This window comes from Aptenodytes patagonicus, chromosome 6 (genome assembly GCF_965638725.1).
Source record: "Aptenodytes patagonicus chromosome 6, bAptPat1.pri.cur, whole genome shotgun sequence".
NCBI lineage: Eukaryota > Metazoa > Chordata > Aves > Sphenisciformes > Spheniscidae > Aptenodytes > Aptenodytes patagonicus.
This window is the reverse complement of record NC_134954.1, coordinates 53,791,699-53,811,482: the sequence shown is the minus strand read 5'-3', so window position 1 is coordinate 53,811,482 and position 19,784 is coordinate 53,791,699. Positions and strand designations below refer to the sequence as shown.

At 37.4% G+C, this 19,784-nt stretch overlaps 1 protein-coding gene across 3 annotated transcripts in view; it reads right to left on the bottom strand.

Moving 5' to 3' along the window:
- The window catches only part of LRP2 (LDL receptor related protein 2), a 135,440-nt gene that overhangs the window by 15,814 nt on the left and 99,842 nt on the right, over window positions 1–19,784 (bottom strand). For all 3 annotated transcript variants that reach the window (XM_076342668.1, XM_076342670.1, XM_076342669.1), the window contains exons 51-67: window positions 19,088–19,240; window positions 18,440–18,610; window positions 16,936–17,159; window positions 16,352–16,529; window positions 15,238–15,434; window positions 13,400–13,645; window positions 12,350–12,478; window positions 11,520–11,639; window positions 10,825–10,941; window positions 10,437–10,553; window positions 8,894–9,031; window positions 7,982–8,104; window positions 6,876–7,004; window positions 4,791–4,922; window positions 3,672–3,803; window positions 1,446–1,589; window positions 486–651 (exon numbers count right to left, since the gene is read on the bottom strand). In XM_076342668.1, the coding sequence (XP_076198783.1) occupies window positions 486–651; window positions 1,446–1,589; window positions 3,672–3,803; window positions 4,791–4,922; window positions 6,876–7,004; window positions 7,982–8,104; window positions 8,894–9,031; window positions 10,437–10,553; window positions 10,825–10,941; window positions 11,520–11,639; window positions 12,350–12,478; window positions 13,400–13,645; window positions 15,238–15,434; window positions 16,352–16,529; window positions 16,936–17,159; window positions 18,440–18,610; window positions 19,088–19,240 (2,616 nt within the window). The remainder of the gene's footprint in view (window positions 1–485; window positions 652–1,445; window positions 1,590–3,671; window positions 3,804–4,790; window positions 4,923–6,875; window positions 7,005–7,981; window positions 8,105–8,893; window positions 9,032–10,436; window positions 10,554–10,824; window positions 10,942–11,519; window positions 11,640–12,349; window positions 12,479–13,399; window positions 13,646–15,237; window positions 15,435–16,351; window positions 16,530–16,935; window positions 17,160–18,439; window positions 18,611–19,087; window positions 19,241–19,784) is intronic.

Sequence of the window (19,784 nt, the reverse complement as noted above, 5' to 3'; positions counted from 1 at the left end):
TAAGCATCTTTAAAGATTCAGTTCTCCAGAAGACAATGAGGTTCATTACAAATAAAAATTTATCTACCATATAATTGATACGGCAACTCTGAAGGTATCCAGCTTATTAGTCCACAGCTCCTCTCTAGACTTTTTAATCTAGGTCTTTTTTTAATCTAGACCCTGGAGTTTACCTGAGTCCTTGAAGAAGAATCCATCTGACACAAAGGCCAGTGTATTATCACTTTACTGATGCACAACTGATCTGCAAGTTGTGGAGTAATGCAAGTTTTCTCAGAGAGCATGTGATGCAGTCAGCAACATGCATTTGACCTATTAACCTGCTGTCTGGGCAAACAGAGCTTACTATATTCTTCTGAACTACCTTGAGACTAGATATCTTCAGAGACAGTTCATAAGAAAGAACAAAGTGGATTTTGCACTGCCTGATCAGACCCTTGACACATTCAACGTACAGCATTTTTCTAGCTTTTTAGTGCACTTACCTTCCAACCCAGTCAACAGCTAACCCATCAGGATTAACTATGTATTTGAGATTCAAGTCAACTTCCTTTGTAGGATTGTTCCTACTGCTGTCAAATGTGGGCAGATAAGCACGTTTGATGGCTCCAAACTCAGAACCCTGTCCCAGTATGCTGAAGTACACAATACCTTCAAAAAAGATGACAAAGATAATTTTTAATGTCTAGTTATTCCATATTTTTGGATAATTCTAATCTTTCTGAGGCTCTTATGTCAAGATACCAGATCCATTTATTTATGAATTGTCTGTTCAATTAAATTACATTGTGTTAGTGTGTAAATTTTTAAGTCATTCATCATAGGTAAGATGCACATCTAAAATAATCTTGATCTAGATTATGAAGAAATACATATCACATTTTTCAAGAGTAGAGGGTCTTAGCTTTGAAGCTTTTGCACAGGATTTTGAGAGTAATTTAGACTCTCATGACCCTAAGGAGCAAGCATGGCCCAGGACAGTGGCCATGTGTGTGAAAAAGGCAAAAGCAGGGAAGCCAATAAAGAGGCAAAGATATAAGCTAATATAGGGATCTATTGGCCATTCCTGCTTAGTATAAGGATTAGTTCTTGCAAGACTTGAGCCAGGTCTGGGGACTGGCAGAGGCAGAAGAAAAGGAAGGGGTTCATTTATAGCAATCCTCTACTACTGCGTAATCCTAAAGAGCCACAATTCCACAGCTGAACTCACACCAAAACAAAAGGAAAAACAGAACAAAACCTAGCTAAACTAAATTAAAGCATTAAAAGGAACCACACTGATGCTGAAGAATGAGTAGAGGGGAGGGACACATTCAACCAAGACCTGGCCAGTTAATCTAATTTGATTTTGATTTCCAGTGTAAATTAAATACGTATGCTGCAGAAATGCATCTTTTTAAACCGACCATTGCATGGTTGAGTATTAACGTTCTACACATACTCACTCAGGCCTATCCCTTCAGGGTCCCAATCATAATCCAGAGCTTGGATGTGCTCCTGGTTATCAATATAGTCAGAGTACTGTTCTGATGAGATATTGTATCTTCGAATCCGCACATTATCTGGCAGCAGTAACAGTGGAGGATTACCTGGGAAACAATAATGAATTTTACTTTCACGTATTTCTCATTTTAGAAGAAACAGATGAAAGTCACTCCTAGTCAAAACTAAACTGGGGTTTTCACAAGTTCTGTCTGCATAAGAAGCAGAAGGAACACAGGGCCACTTCTAAAGCTTCAGAGCTATGCAAACTTCTTGGCTTTGCAAAATTCATTAAAAACTCTGGAAATGCTTACCACTGAGGGTAGTATTATTCTTTTCACCATAGATTTTGTGCAGTGGTAATCATTAAGGGATAATTCCTTACAAATTCTTAAACATTACAGTGTTGGCATATCACCAACTCACATCTCAAAAATAGAATGCTACTATACACTATGCAGTTCAGCTCCCCCCCTCAATGTATGGGAAACAATTTTGAAAGTACGAATAAATTGTTGGTACCTTGAGCCACGACCTGAGTTCTTCTACCTGCAAGTCTTTAAATCCTAATGTCTCCCTATTCAGATGAATGCTCTCCTACCCACAGGTTAATTTGGGGTTAGCTTCAATACTCTAATAAGTTGACTATAGGGAGTATCAGTCCCACCTGGCTGATTTTGCTGGTGAGAAAATTTAATTGTTCAGCCCTTTTGCTAAGGACAAAGTCCAGCTGGGAGTCATGGACTTAAATCCTAGGCATTCACCAGGAAGGGAAAATTTCATTTAACAGTGCCTTTTCCAACTAATAATGCTCAACTTCCTATGAAGTGTTCATTTGAACACAATCCCTTTCCCTCTAAGTCAGGCCCAACTATGGGGGAATAAGACAAGTGACTCTATTCTCTAATGAACATACAATTCAGTGTAGAAATTGACAGCATTTCCAATATATATGCTACTACAGGAAAAAGGGGACCTAATATTCTATGTGTGTTCTGAAACTGCCTACTGATCAGGCCTGCAGCAGACACAGGTAAAAGAAGCCCGCATTTATGAGTGCTGTAAGTTTGTACTACAAAGAGTGGTAGAGTTCTGGGCATACACAGAAGAAGAACTTCAGGCACAACAAACTTCATGATGTTATCAGCTACAACCATGTTATCTTCTATCACTTAGCCTTGAGAACTTTGGGTGTCTAGATGTGTCCTGAATAAAGCCTATGAAGAAGGGTTTCAAAGAACTAGATTTCTGACACAGGCACATAAAGAGGCAGCCAGGCAGAAACTCAGGTGCAAATGCCCTTTTGTACTTCCAGTCTCATGCTCAACAGTAAATATTTGCTGAATTAGGCCCCTAGACTGGAAACCCAGAGACCTGGTTTTCTTGTATCATTTCTCATATTACAAATAATTTTTAGGTTTCAAAACCTCCAGCAGCACACGCTTTTGGTCACAGGCATTCTGTTCTGAAGATTCTCCTATTTGACTCGGCACACTACATTTCTATCATGTATCTCTTAAAGCTGTTATAGTGTAAGTACTTTTCTAAATACAGTATTGTTTCTGTCTTTTATATAATACTGCTGCATTGTCACTTTTTTCTATTTTCTTCAGTTCTTTATTATTACTATTCTATTACTATTATTTTCTGAATCAACTCTCTACCTATTCAATGACTGTCGCACACTGTAGTCACTGCACTGAGGTATGATAAAAAGCTAATGATTGACGTTAAACATTGGCCAAAGTCCTTCTGTTTGCGTGCACCAGTCCATGAACAATGAATGGCAATCATCTGTCAAACTGCCTTTGATTTGTACCAGTTTAATGCAACTTTCTTCTGATGCATTATTTTGTTGAGAAAACCTAAACTTTCAGGAATAGGCAACATGAATTTCCTTCTGGTGACAACCACAGGATAAGCAGGTTTTTGTTTGCAGAAAATTTCAGGAGAAAGGAAGGCAGGCATCCAAATCAAGATATTATTTTTAATGTTTACAATTGGAAGCAGAGATGAGCGCTCCTATTCCTGATTATGAAATGGGTGGAATATAGAGATAATATTATGTTACAGAATAAAGTTTGGTTTCATTATCCCCTTCCTAAAAAAGAGAGGATTATATTCATTAAGTTGCTATACTCCACCTGCTCTTTACAGGTAGCAATCAATCTTGCTATCAGTTAACATACCATTAGCTGCGCACTGTTTCCCTTGTTGATCACCCACAGACCTGAAGCCATCTGCACAGAAACATTCATAGCTTCCTTTGGAATTCTTGCAGTCCTGGGTGCATGTTCCAAAGATTTCACACTCATTGATATCTAGACATAAGTAGAAAAAAGATACCTAGAGCTTAATCTCTTTCTTCCATATGCTGGTCACCTTTACTCCATGAAGTAGTAGGTTTGTCCCTTCCCCACATACTCTAAAAGATCAGTGACCTAGTAAGTGATCTTTAACATCAGCATCTGTTATCTAACAGAACTCCTCACCTCTCATCTACTGTTTAACGTGTCTTAACTACAGATTGCTAATAACTGCATTGCTCCTGCTTATTGGATTGCTTTTCAGAGAGACATTTTTGATCATGTATTTTTGTGTTAAATCACCAAGAAAAAATAAAAGATGGGGCATGACTACAATGAGATGCAAGAGCAAAGCCTTCTTGAAATGCTGAAGCAAAGATACCTAGTCCTCAAAAACAGTATCAGCAGGAAGGAAGGGGAGGGGTGGCCTTGGATCATGTTTAATAAAACGACACAAATTGCCCACAAGAGCTGCGAGCAACAGACAGAAGTGTTCTCATCAAATCATACTGAAATGGTAACTGTGAAGGTAGTATATTGCATGACCACAAACAACAGCCTTTGGGTAGACTCCTCACCATATTTTATCTGCACATAACCAGGGCAAAAAAATGGCACAATAGACCTTTACTGGAGGTCTGTTCTGGAGCAGAACAGAAGGAGAGTATAACCTTCAGTAAGTGTTCTTTCAATAAGGAAAAAAACACCCAGCAAATTTCTGTCCCTCAGATTGCAAATATATGACAAAACCTATATACAGTAAAGCAAAAACATACACCTACAGCCACCAAAAGCTTAAAACAAGTCTGAACTGTGGAGCCAGTTCTTTGTTGAATAAGGTCTGCATGAAAACATGATTCAGCAGCAAAACTTTTTATGAAGCATCTGCTAATTGTATAAAAATCCTGTTAGAACGCAAAAATGGGTAGTCACATTAGAATGATGAAGTGACAGGTCACTGAACACTTATCAGCGAGAAGATGTTTAGAAGATTGAAAATACCATCACAGGAGTTTCGGTTAGTTTCACTGGCCTTGTACCCTGGCCTACACGAACAGATAAAGCCTCCTTCATTCAGATTGGTACAGTTATGTTCACAGATATTTTCTGCACAAGTTCGCTCTGTTCCAGGATCTGAAAAAAAAAAGTTATACAATTATAACCAAAAAATAAAGTGATAAGGGGGAGGGAGGTGTCATAATTTTGATCATTATTATCGTTGAAAATAGTTTTCAAGTAGACAACATTAGTTTTCTTTCCTTTTTTTCTAACTGAAACTCAATTAATGTGAACTTCTATTCTCTAAGGCGTAACTAACTAGAAGAGGGTGGTAAACGCTGGTCAAGACAGCTGTCAACTAGGAAGTTTAACCTCTAGAAGTAAGTGAACAGGGTCAGGATAAGAGCCATAACCATCCAAGCTCACCTTCCTTAAGAGAAATGGCCTTCTACATTACCACCAACCTGCAGCAACTGCAGAAACTATTTAAGAGACTTGACTAACTCCTACCTTTGCCAACCTACCTCTTTCTTACCCAGTCCTTTCTTATCAGCTAAACAAAAAATGTTCTCAATTGCTATCATGCATAACACAGGCCCTACATTATATATATATGGAAATTAGAGAGAAGATGACAGCTTGTTCATGTCGTACCTAATCTAAAGCCTACTGAAGTCAATAAAGGTCATTGCACAGAATGCACTGCCCTCTAAAACATGCCTATAATGGAAAAGGCAAGTCAGGGACTGTAACAGATAATGAAAATTATACTCTCCCCAAAGTGCATATAGAATTCTATTGATTCTGACATACTCTACATATACACAAAGTACTTTCAAACTCAAATCTGTTATATAAGTAGAAAAGATAAATACGTTTATTGACAGAGCATGAGAAAAAGATACAGATGTATGGCAAAGACATTATATTAAGCTGATTATCTCCTTTATACATAAAGGAGATCAGTGCTGATTAAATTATGTTTAAACAGCTCAATTTCATGTATATGTAGAAGCATAAATTCATTGTACACACACACAAAAATATTCTATTTTCTCTATAACACAGGTATTTGATGTTGGGAAGGCTACAAATGTTACCATCTGACCTGCATTCACATCTATCCCCAAACAGTAGAACACTGACTGCCAGAAGGTGTCTGTTTTGCACTGTTTCATATCCTTTTTATACTTTTACATTTTCATTAAGTCATTGCATTAGGTTATACTGCCTAAAGACCATTGGGATGGTATGTGAAACAGAGAAACCAGCTGCTTCAAAATGGACTGCACTATAGGCTTCTGAGTTATCTGCTTTTTGCAAGCATGCTGGATTGTAAATCACCAGTGGATCATTTGGCACACTTTCACTTGAAGCCATCAAAGCCTGACAAATTGAAATTGCAAGTACATGCTCATATTATCACTCTGCAGCTGTCTATATATTGATATAAAAAGTTAGGAATTTTTTTTTTTTCCAGATTCTGTAAGAATGCGCTCTCTTGCCTCAAAGTTCAAGTCAAAGCTTTTGCATCTAAATAGATGCTAGTAAATTTATAATGCATAGTTAATAAAAGTTGTGCAGAGGATCTGAGAGGGCCCTCAGCCCGAGGACTGGCTGTCCTTATAGAATTCTGTGATCATGTTTGTAAACAGGAAAATAGAAGCATCTCAATATACTTTTGCTTTTAACAGGGCTAGAGCAACCTATACCAGTTCAGAGTCTGCCCACGAATAATTCTGTAGGTTGGCCTGTTGCAATTATGATTGAAGTATCTGGATGTTCTTGCCTCCATAATGCAACCCATTTCAAAACAAGATCAAAAACAAGATCAAACCCTTTTTTGTGATGCATAAATACTCTAAGCCTAAAAAGGACTGTTCAGAGCACTGCATTTCATAGGGTTTTCCCCAAAAGAAGGAAAACAGAAGATATGGTCATGGCTAATTGGATAATCCTAGCACAGGCTAATTAAAAATCAATACTTCTTAGTATGCTATTCAAGAAGAAACATGTATTGTTATCAGTTTCAGAAATTTTTATTTCAATAGCATTGTAATTTTTTATTCTATTGATATTATTACTTACTGCAGCCCATTTCATCAAAATGGTCTCCACAGTCGTCATAATTGTCACAGACATAATGTAGAGGAATGCAATTTCCATTACTGCACTTGAATTCTTCAGTTGTACAAGGTCTTGGGGTTGGTTCTCTACCTACAGTTGAGAAAAGAAACACTCCTCTGTCAGAGTTGCAGCTACACAGTACCAACAAACAGCACTATTCTACATTGCTAATGAGGAAGCTGATACAATCTGGTAAAATAATGGCTAGAGTGACTTTGGAAGTCTGTAGTAAAGCTAAGACTATAACCGGGGCCTCCTGACTTCTAGTCACATCCCCATGAACTGAAAGAAGCCCCTCCATTTTATAAAGACAGAAGGTAGATTCTTCTTGTTAATAGCTGAATGAATTTTCTTTTTAATCATGCAAATCTATTAATATCCTTTAATGATATACTTCATACATCTACTGCAGACTTCAAGAGATTATTGAGATATTAGTAAACTGTTAACTTTAAGAATATTGTACAATAAAGCCAGCAAATAATATCATTAAGCAACCAAAAATATGATTAAATCTGACAATATAAAAATCAACATAGTCAATGAGAACTACATAATATATCTGAGGGCAAAAACCTATTGAATATTAACAGACCTTCTTCAGGATTTGGGCCTAAATATCAACACTGTTACTATGTGCATAACAGTGCCACAAATTCAGAAGTACCCATTTCTCTATTTTAAAAGTCTAAAAAGCTATCCATCCATATCTTTAAAAGCTATCCATCCCATCCTTATTTTAGGATAAAGCTAAACTCTTTACTTTTCCTTATTTTAAGTGGAGTTCATAATAAGTTGACACAATTTAGCTGCTTCTTATAATAAAATACAATATGATTTTGAAAATCATGCTCTGTACTTTTCAGACAAATGTTTGCTGATTTTTGCTACTTGTATGGAGAGCTGCAAATACATAGTACCAATAATTATAGTTCAAATTATTTCATACTGAGCTCTAGTTTTCATAATTTATGTTTAATTTTGACATTTCTATAGTCCTTTGGTATTATTAAACATTAAGCACATCACAATTACTGAGTCTGCTGCTCAATTTTGTGTAAACATACAGTGTTCCTCTTTCTCATCACTTCCATCTCCACAGTCATCCTCCTGGTTGCACAGCTCATGACTATATATACAGCGATTGTTTTCACATCGGAAACGGAACGGAGAGTCACAAGCAATATCCACTGAAACCACAGAGATCAAGTCAGTCACACTTTGATACTTCATGCCATTGAGTCACAAATTATCCCAATCACTTTTATCTGGTAACATTTATATGTTTCTTGTATTTTAAAAGGTGTTGAGGCATTCAGACCCAAAAGAGTATTTTCTCCACATTTTGGTGATGGTACGTTAGGCCGTTACACATTTTTTGTCAGAAGACAGTACATCATCTTTGGCCAAAGGCATATGCTATGACTACATATAACACTGAAGTTTCTATATTTGTTTATAAAGTAAACTGATTGAAAATCCAACATGCTATTTAAGTGGCTATATGGTGCATAACTGACAAAAATTGTTTAAGTAGCACCTCCAACACCTCATTTTTAGAGCTAAAGCTAGGACTCCTCAACCATATTTACAAAGATGTCCTGACTATACTGATAGCTTTAAAAGCTCAGCACCTTTGAGAATATACGTTATCTGAATTAATCTTTAATTGCAAACTGATGCTTTCATTTTAGATAACCAACTTGAAAATGTGAAATAGTGTCCTTATCTCTTTGATGTTTCTCCCGACTTTTATAACCACATATATAAACATCTGCAAAGCAGTGAGAAACATCCTGTAGGAAGACGAAGTGAACTTGCATATGAAGCAAAATTCTCAGGACTCATCCTGAATTAAGTCTGTGAGAATCTCCAGTGAAAAGAAAATATTTAAAATTTATTTTCTAATTGTTCTCTTTATTGTAATTAAAGATCTTATTATGCATATTGTTCATTTTAATATAATTTTTCTCTCTTACAGCAAAGGTGAAGTTCTTCATCAGAGTCATCTCCACAGTCATTATCACCATCACATTTCCAGTATGGCTGGATACAGACATGGTTTTTACATTCAAACAGCATGGGTGGACAGTATGTACCATTAGGATACCGTGTTGCTGAAGAAAAGAAAATTATTATGACATTTTCATTTATACTGGAAATTTTAGGTTTTCCTGAGAAGTATTCAGCCCGACCCTATATTATTTTCCAATACCCTTCTCCATAGTAGGAGATACAATATGAGGAACTGCAAAGATCTACAGCAACAACAGACTGCAAGGACTGAGGACTTCTTAGTAGCTATAACACAATTAATTCAGGTTTGAATGAATAGTGAAATAACATAAGTTACTCCCAGAAGCTTTTGAAAATAAACTGTCATTAATTTAATAAATGCTACTTGAATTTCTAACTGACAAATCTAGTTCAGTAATAAGGGTAAAGAATGTTGCTGGCACCAAATGTGAATGACTGAAGAAGTACCCAAGATACCTAATTCCAAAAGGACTTGTGTTGGTATGGTAAAAAAAATACCCAGATTCTGTAAAAGCTGTGAAAAAAACTGAACTAGAGCAAAGAGAAACCAAAAATTACTCTTCCAACCTACATAAATAAACCATATCCTTGCCCTTTGAATGGCTTCTCATGCTTTTTCCTCCTTTTAAGAACAGCCAAATGTTGTGTAACTCAGGTTCTGAAAGATTAACTGTTGCGATGTACATTCCAGGATGTGGTTACCATCAGAAAAATAAAGGTCCTACTGTGCAGATGCCCCTTCTTACTTAAAGCACAGGTGTTAAAATTAAGTACACGGAAAGATGTACAGAACTGCCCTGATACCAACATCAAGAGAAAGGAATTCTCCTGAGTACAGAAGCCTAAAATCATTTGAACATTTAAGTCAGAACCAACACTTCAATATCACCTAAAAAGCCAGTGTCAGTCAGCACGGATAGAGCACAGAGATGATATTTTCATTCCTACTGGGAACAATACTTCCTGGGTAAACAGCTGGAGCTGGAGCTCCATAAAAGCTACAGTGTACAGATATTTTTTCAGAGTAGATCAATATACAGAAGGAAGACAGAAACAGAAAAATAATTTTACTTCCTTGGCTTCACTGGTACTTTAGGAAGCTATACAGACCTTTGAGCATTACAAAAAACAATCCCAATTCCAACCTTGTTAGAATATGGTACAACTGAAACAGTGGATCTTGCAGTGTCCTTGGGATACTCAAAAATTTTAATTTGATCATATGTGTATCTTCTGCTGGACCTTGTAAACACATTAATTTCCTAGCATTAGGAATGTGTTTACAATCAGTGTAAGAGATGGCAACTCATTATTATATTAAAAAGCTGATTCAAAATAGTATACTTATCCTGAATTTTTACTGACATCACTGAGTGTTGCAGAATTTTGTACCTCTAAGGAGTCACCTCACTTAAAGAGAGAGAAAAGCGCAAATCTTTCTGGAAGTGAGCTCGATGAGCACCAATTGCAAAGCTTGAAACTCACGACAAGTTGTTTCATCAGAGAAATCAAGGCAGTCTGCATTTCCATCACATCTGAAGCGCTCTGCAACACAGTGTCCACTATCACACTGGAAATACCCTGGGTGGCAGGTCCTCAGCTCTGAAAAGATTCAGAAGTAACTGTTGAAATGTCTTCTTGTTCAAATCCAGGTAAAGTGTTTACTTTTTGAGAACAACATCCTAAAAAAGACTGCAAAATCCCAGATCATTAAAACTGTGGTATCCTCTACTTTTGGTGGAATGACTAAAGTGATTTGGTCAACATTACTCCATTAAAGATACTTCCCATAAAAGATCATTTTGCAGAATAATTTATCACATTAGAAACAAAAGTGAGAACACGTAAGAGGTAGCATCCAGACAATACGCACCACAGTCACGTTCATCTGAATTGTCTTCACAGTCATCATCATGATCACAGATCCACCGGGAAGGAATGCAGCGCAAATTGTCACAACGGTATTCACTTTCTGTGCATTCACGAGGACCTTCATTTAAAATGAATGTACAAATATGAAAAGTTCCCCAGATGTAGATTCAGACATCCACACCTGTCGCATTAAACCGGACAAAAGCAATATGGGCAGACAACGTGGTATAATCCTTAAAACTAAATGATGTTAAAACAGCATTCCCCCCAATACTCTTTAATTATGTTAAACATTCTATGTTCCTCTTGACATAGAAAAAAGGAAATTCATTGTGGATTTTGTTTCATCACAGAATTATACAGGAATTTTTATTCCAAATCAGAAAAAAAAAAAAAGATCCACTCTCTTTATATATAATGTATAATACTACATTTGCACATAGGGCAGAATTAAAATGTCACTTCTTAGTGGAAAACAGGAATTTGTGTTATTGTGATGACTGGATTTATCAGTGGTTTTTATGTATCTAAAATGCTTGTGACTTCACTCTGGTATTTCAGCAAAGAAAAGACAGGCTATAGAGTAAAACAACGGAATGGTTGCAGTTGAGAGCTGTCTGCCCCATTCTCATAAAAAATAGAAGGATTGTTAAATCAAAAGCTGGACTATATCATGACAGCCAAAAAAGAACTCACTGCAGTTGTGCTCATCAGAGTTATCTCCACAGTCATTATCTCCATCACACTTCCAGCGCAGTGGGATACATCGATGATTGTCACAACGGAAATCTCCAAAAGGACTGCAAGTCATCTCCTCTGCAGTGTACACAGTTTGCCAATGAAACAGCACACATTAGCATAGTCTTTGGATAAGATGGAATGCACAGAAGATAATGGAAGTAGATAGAGATGTTCGTGCCACAGACTGGGCCAGGTAATAGAGAAGTGATTAAGAAACAGCTGAAATAACCATATAGAACTGAGATGGAAACACAAAGAGATGAACTTAGTACTGTCAAAGGAGGGCATCTTGACCTCATGGTGTGTTACACTTTCAAGTCTTTTCTGGTTCTGATACAGTGATCCGATGTCCTCTAAGCTTTGTGTGTAAGTGTATGAGAGGTTTCAACACAAATGTGAGGGTCTGGGAAAACATCATCATACTTCCCATACTGATGGTTTCACCAGCACAGGAGGTAAGTTAAGTAAATGTAGAAAACACAGTTTTAATTGTCTAAAATAGTTCAGCTCAAGGAAAACTATTTCCTGTTTCATTTGATGACATATTGGGCAAAGTAATAAAATCCTGATCTTCAGAGCTCATAAACATGTGAGCTGCACAATGAACTGCTGCACATAGAATTTTTCCTGAAGACAAATAACTACCAGGGTAATTAATTGATATCAAACAAAATATGCCCAGGTACATTATTACTGAAGACTTTCAGAAAATCAAGGTGTTTGTAAATTGGAGAAATATTTTAGGTACAAAGTTCTGTTGAAATGACCTTCTTCTCCAAACATACCACAGTCTTGTTCGTCACTGTTGTCTCTGCAGTCATCATTCCCATTGCACACTGCCCACAACGGTATGCAACGGTAGTTGGTTCTACAGCTGAATTGTGTGTGATTGTCACACCGATAGGCAGGGCCCACTGAAAGAGGCAGTTGTCAACGTTAGTTGTGTTACTTAGCCATTAAACTGTCCTCCTTGCTATTCTGCCTTTCAAAATGTTACAATTTATAGTCAATTATTTCTACTAAAAAGAGCTATCTGCTAACTTCAGTGTTGTAAAAGAGAAAGCTTTAAATGTATCTGATTTTACTATCTTTTCCAAACTGTGCTGCTTGTATTCTGCATATGCTACAAACCCATGACAGGTTCAAACAACATTCAGTGTGTTTTTCCCTGAAGTCTTTAGAGCTGGTAACGGTGGTAACAGAAGCCCCAAACCTGGAAGCCAGAGGAGGCAGCTTGTCCTCAGATGGCAAAACTTGGTCACAAGTTCTTCCAGATGGCCAAAGAGACATGCTGGAGCACATAGGAAAATCCTGCTGTTAAACATAGGCTAGACTGTGCTCTGCGTTTGTTCTCCTTGTAAGGTTTGGTTTCCAAATCATGTGCCCATCATCATGAGAAACTTTAGCTTCAAGGAATGAAACTTTACTTTGTTTTTTTAAAAAGTATGTCATACTTCAAAGTGGAATAAAGTAAAAACTGGTAAACTGGCATTCACTGCTTCCACATAGGCAATGGATCAGCACATATCCTTTTTACAAAGTGTTGTTAGGGGCCAAGCAAAGGATGCTGCTAGCATCAAACAAGTCAGTGAGACACTGCCAGTTCTTGACAATCTGGCCAGCATAAATAAGCTTTCTCCCCTTCAAGAATAAGAAAGTAGTAAATTATCACATAGCCTCTATGTTTTCTAACACTCTTTACTACACAATCGCAATCAGCTTGCAGAAAATATTCCTTTCCAATAAATTTTCAACCTCAGGAAAATTAAGTAATGCAGTTTGCTCTGCTTTTGGTGCACTACAACGTAGGCAGCTTACTACAGCTGTGTGCTTACTGCATTCGTGGAATGGCTCATCAGAGTTATCACCACAATCATCATCCACATCACACTTCCAGGACTGTGGGATGCAGCGGCCATTGTCACATTTAAATTGGCCTGGGGGACAGGTTCTACTGGCACAGTAAGTACTATCTTCATCCGAGTTGTCACCACAGTCATCCTCTCTATCACACTGCCAGGCTTCTGGGATACATCGTTTATTGGCACACTGCCACTGATGAGTTTCACACTGGTGATTAGCTGAAAGAATACAAATTGGCTGTTAGGATACTGAAACTTACAGGAATGGTCTGCTGCTGTTATGTCAATTGAGCAGTTATCATGTCTAACTTCTAACTTTAACCAAAAGTTAAAAAGAAAGCCAGTAAAAATTTAAAACATCACATTTACTTGCCCAGTTAAGGTACAGATTTCTAATGTCACATGGCACATTTCCCACAGGCAACTTCAGACAAGCTCGCTAAGGCTCTACGTTTTTCTAGGAGACAGATACTATCTTCTCCTAAAGCAGAGGGGAGTAAACCCAGCATTCAAACATGATTGAGGCAAGGGCTCCCAGTCACTTCGCAGAGGAGCGAAGTGACATTGTGGTTGTGGCCATGCTACCAACTTAGATGTACATTGCCTGATGAGCCTGTTCCTCTGACTATGAATGAACATGTCAGGAAACTTAGCAGAAGACCATGCTAGTAACAGCTCCACAACCTATAAATGTACAGCCTCTGCTTCCAAAGGGCAAAGCACTGGAAGCTGACGTCAGCAGTGCTGGCAAACTGGGGGAGCTCTGAAGGTCTATGAAAATAGGAGTCAACACTGGTCTCTGCTTCCAGACCCTGTATGTCTCACTGGACACCACCCTACTACTTTTTCACATATACTACCAAACTGTTCAAGAAGAAACAGTGTATTATATTCCATACATTTTCTAGACTAAAGGATTCTATTCCCATGCACAAGATGATTAGCAGAAGGAATTATATAGACCTAAACTGATTTTTATTGTACCCAATACATTAAAACCGGTGACACATTATGCAGCTGCCACATTTCTACTTATTTAATATTCCCCTGTGCCACACTTAAGAGCTTAGCTATTTGAAACTCAGGTAGAATTGACATTTCATTTAATTGTCATTGTTAGAAACACTTTGCTAACGGAAGGCAATGAAACTACCAATTATACAACCACGCTGCTTTCCCCTCCACACCTCCCCTTTATGTTACTAAGCTTGCAACTGCCAGAAGTACACTATTTACAAAAAGAGAGCTTAGGATGTGCTTTTTTAAATTAGACATAAGTATGTGGAATAAGACAGGTTTTTTAAGGAAATAACAGTATTCCACAAGCATAATTAGGCTATATTTCTAAATACTGCCATTACAAAAATCTTCCCACGTGCACTGGATTTTGTGCAATGTAGAGGGTGAAATAATTTTGTCCCATCATGCAAAGCTCTAGAATACAGGGAAAATTAGCACACCTGGTAGACTGACCTGGGCATTAGGAAGCCTTAGATTCTTCATATTCACCATGGCTTTACTTGGAACAAAACAAAGTGGGTCCTGCTTCTAGTGTTACCTCAGATTGTAATTTACACCAGTGCAAATCTGTCTCAAAGGTATAGAAAATGTTTGTTTTGATATAGTACATTTTTGCTCTCCTTTACCCTGCTTTTGCACTGACGTGAATTGCTCTAGGAGGTGCAAGACTAGAAAAGACTGCATCTGTCTACCTCACCTTTCATCTGTAAAAAAGGGATAATGATTCTGAAATTTATATATTTACACGTTTTGTGTTGGCAAAACACTTAAATTTATTAGTTGTAACATACCACAAAGTACAGGATCTTCATCTGATCTGTCATGGCAATCTGGCTGGGTATTGCACAAGAAATGTGGGCTTGTGCAGTTCCCATCATTACACTGGAACTGACCAACAGGACAGTATCGGTGTGGACAGGTAGGGGGCTCATCAGAGCCATCTCGACAGTCCCTCTGTCCATCACATTTCCACCAGATAGGAATACACCTACAAAGAGAAAACAGTGTTTTCTTTGTTGAGGCTATGTCTCTACAGATATACAACCATCCTTTTACAACACAAAAGACAGTCTTGTCTCAGTGTTATTTCTTGAAACTTCCAAGACATCTTGAATTTCGTGTCTTCTGTTTCATTTGTCAAATGCTAACAAAATATGCCAGAATACTGTCACCAGAAACAGATGATATTGGCAGGCCTCTAGAAGGAAGTTCACAGCAAATTAACAAGGATTTAATTTTTATGTATATTTGTGGTAACCATCTCTCATGCTTCTTAAATCAATCTTCAATTGGATTTTTAATGAGGTAACATTTTAATAATTCACCTGAACTTTAGCAGAAGAATTTCACTAGGGATTATCATTGTAACACTGCTTCAAAAGGCCACCCAATAAGCACACCTGCCTCACAGGCTCCAGAGTGATACAATATCAGCACAGTAGCTCTAACATCACCATTTCTCTCCCTCCACTGCTGTTGTCTCAGAAGAAGGGTCGGAAATGTGCCCCCACATCAGCTAAATGGCTTTCCTGGGCCACTGGCAGACAGCATATATTTGGCAGAAAGAGATACATTGTAAAAGATGTACATAAATAAGGGAAGGTTCCAGGTTTGTGAACTCAACTGGAAGTGGTTTCTGGACGTACATGTTTCTAACAACCCAAACTTTGCTAGATTAGCAATGTCATATAAAAGGAAGAAAAGGAAAAAAAAAATACTGTTTAAACAGTAAGTCTAGAAGTATTTTTCCAAAATGGAAGCCTGTCTGGCTTTGTCTTCGCAAGCACACCACAAACTCATAGTGAGACCAGAAGGAATCCCTAATTTCATGTCCCTTTGACGAAACTAAACTGCAAATATATTCTTAAAAAGACACTGAAAAAAGACGGTGAGCAGTGGACTTACCTCTCAGTGTCTGCACAGAGAAACTGGGTGCTAGAGCACATTGGAAGGCAGTGGGCTGTATTGCCGAACTGTACTATCATGAAGTTATCGGGACATTCACAGGAATAATCCTGACCACCAGCTTTTATTAGACAGAGATGGGAACAACCACCATTGTTGGTGCCACAAGGATTATTAACTGGTAAAACAGAAGAATAAATATTACCATACTTCGCGAATCCCAGGACTCAAAGGTCTTAATCTACAACAGACTCCTCTAATACTGTATCGAAAGCTTAAATGTAGTAAGTTGAAAAACAAAACCTAGATAAGTAGGCACTTAGTGAGAGAAATATGTATGATTTCATATACAGGAAGTATATGCTATTAAGCCATGATGTTTTAGAAATTAATTTAAAATTATGCATTTCCAGTCATTGCTATTGAAAGAAAAGACAATTTATAAGTGTAAAGTAGAGGCCTACATTTACTCTGTGCATTTTATTCCCCTCAAAGGCAAAAGCTGAGTGCACTCAGGACCCTTTACAATTAGTCTCCGGATAACAGCTGACCATCTCAATGCAAATCTAATTCTGTTTTCTCACCAAATGGCTGTCTGTATGGATGGTAAACATGGATGTCAAATGGCCTGTGTGTGGTGTTCACAAGAACAGTCCTGTCTGATCCGTCATATTTATTTCCCTTTTCAACAGTTCTTGTGTTCCAGTCAGTCCAATATATCATGTCTTCAAAAATTGTTATTGCAAACGGATGAGGTAAAGTCCCATCATATACTGTGTGACGATGATGTCCATCTAGGTCAGAGTACCTACACAAAAATATGTGCAAGTTATTCAGATAAATGCTAAAACATCTTCACATCTTTATTATGTATGCTTATAGTACTTCATTATTGGTGACCAGGATCATGCAATGTGGAATTGCAGTTTCTTTAGTCCCTAATGGTAGAGCACTGTCCTCAGTGAATTCATTTCAAGATATGCAGGAAAGTAAAACAGGTTATTTTAGGCAAATAAACAGAATAGAGGAACATCCACTGAAATGTAAAGTCTTCCCACAGAAGCATATCAGCTAGTCCAATGAAATTTTGCACATTTACTGCCTTACAGCAAGTTATTTTTGTCACACGGGAGACTAGCTTGCCTGGATCATTCAGACCGCTAACAATGGAACGCTTAAGACAATAATAGGCCTCCTATACTCCTAAATTTTACATGTGTCTCTGATTTAGAGCCTCCTCTGATGAGATATCTTTAATAAGATTTTATATTTTTACTATCACCTTGCTATAGGGGGAAATTATGAAATACAAGACAGAAAAAGAGAGACACAGAAACATACATATAATTAATATACATTTTTAAAAATACATTTTTAGGACTTCAGCATAGAAAAGACTGCCAGAAGAATGAATGTAAAGAAGAATAGAGGTAAATATAAATCTAAATGTACATGTATATAGGAATACAAATATAAATACTAATATAAATACAAAGGATTGTTTTTAAAGTATTTCAATGCCTTGACAAGAACTAGAATGCTAGTTATTAATTTTTACTGATATTTAAGTGGAAATTTTCTAACACTAGAAGCAATTAATAGATTTTTCTTGATTAACAAAAAACTCCATATGCTAACAGGAAATCCCATGTCGTACTGATAGACAAATGTCCAGGCATCTTCTAACAATTTGTATACTATTTTATTAGCACATAACTAGTTTAGTTACAGCTCAACTTTTATCTATAGACAGAAACAAGAGAATCAGAAAAATTAGTGATTTTATACTCAGTTTTGCTTTGGTTCAGGTTGTACACCTATAGAAGTTGCATATTCGAGTACAGACTGTGAATCTTTTCACTATAATTTTTGGACCACTTCCAGTGGGACCTAGGATGCAAATATAGGAACTAGGCTACTGTGTCATCTAGTGATTCGTATCACCTGCTACTCCAGGCTTTCTGCCTCTGGTTTCCTGTAGAGTCAGTTGGTAGAAATACATACAATGCTTACAGCATCTATAAATGCTACCACTGCAATCTGACATGAGCAGTTATTCAGTTGTTTTATTCTTTTCTGCATACGTACTCAATGTAATTTAGATGGGCATCTGCCCAGTAGAGCTTGTCATTGGTGTAATCTATGGTGAGTCCATTGGGCCACTCTAACTTTGTAGAGATAATCACCGTCTTCTCCTTGCCATCCATGCTTGCTCGTCCAATATAGGCTCGATCTGCCCAGTCTGTCCAGTAAATCTGTCTGTTCAAATAAATACTTACAGTTAGGATTGTAGAAAAAATATGCTGAAGTAAATACTAGAAGCCACACCTCATATATAGTATTTCCTGCAACACAACTAAAGCAGAGATTGAGGAAGATAAGAAAAAGGTTAATATATTTGCTAATATATTTAACTGCTACAGCAGACAATTGTCTTTAAAGAATGCAGCAGAACTGGCAGCCTCACTGTCTATCAAACCGCACACACTTCTACCAACCTTTTTAGCCTTGCAATCAAAACTTCCTTGTCCACATGAAACCAAATTCCACTTTCAATGATATCTGACAGCCCTGCATATATACCTACGAAAGGCAAGCTACTATTTTTCCTAAGCTGCAACTAAGATCTAATGCCACACAAATCTAAGTGCAGGCAGCCAAAATTTGTTTCAGATTTTCAGAGACAGTGCAAGACTATTTGCAAAAGAAAGGAAAAGCACTCTTGAAATGTCATACCCATATTTTGGATGAACAACAATTGCTCTGGGGTACTGAAAGCAGAAAGTGTTGTTGGCATCCACACACCGATCCACCAGTTTTTTCCGGAATCTTCCATCAAGTTCAGAGACATAGAGACAATCTTTGTAGGCATCCACCCAGTACAATTTTCTGAAATGTTTTAGAGTTAGTTTATTTACTCTTATTTACTTTTTTTGGTTTATTTTGCTTCATAGCATCTTAAATTTCACAGGTTTTTTTTCTCCTAGAAGCAATATATCCACTGTAAAGGAAGAATACACATACTGTACTGACATCTCTTCTACACCATGCTCCAGACTGCCCTTTTCATTCCTGCTGTTCCTGCATCCACAGGCATTGTTGCCAAATTCAGACTTGCAGTTGCCCAGTTTAGTAATAATATGCCATTTGCCTACAAATTCCTAAACCCCCCTTCTCTTCCCTTCCTCTCCTACCAACAATGGCCAGTGAAGAGGAGCAGGAAAACAGACATGCAGTGCAATGGACTGTGACCAAGGCTGTAAAGTATTGGAGAGAATCACCATCTGTTCCATGATGCCACCACTGCTCTCAAACAGGTTGCCAGGCTCTCCTTTGAAAATTCCTAAGCAGTTCAATGGCCTAATTTAAACTTCACCTAGAATTTTCTAACACTTCTATTACTCTGCCTAGGAATTATACACAGCTGTAATCA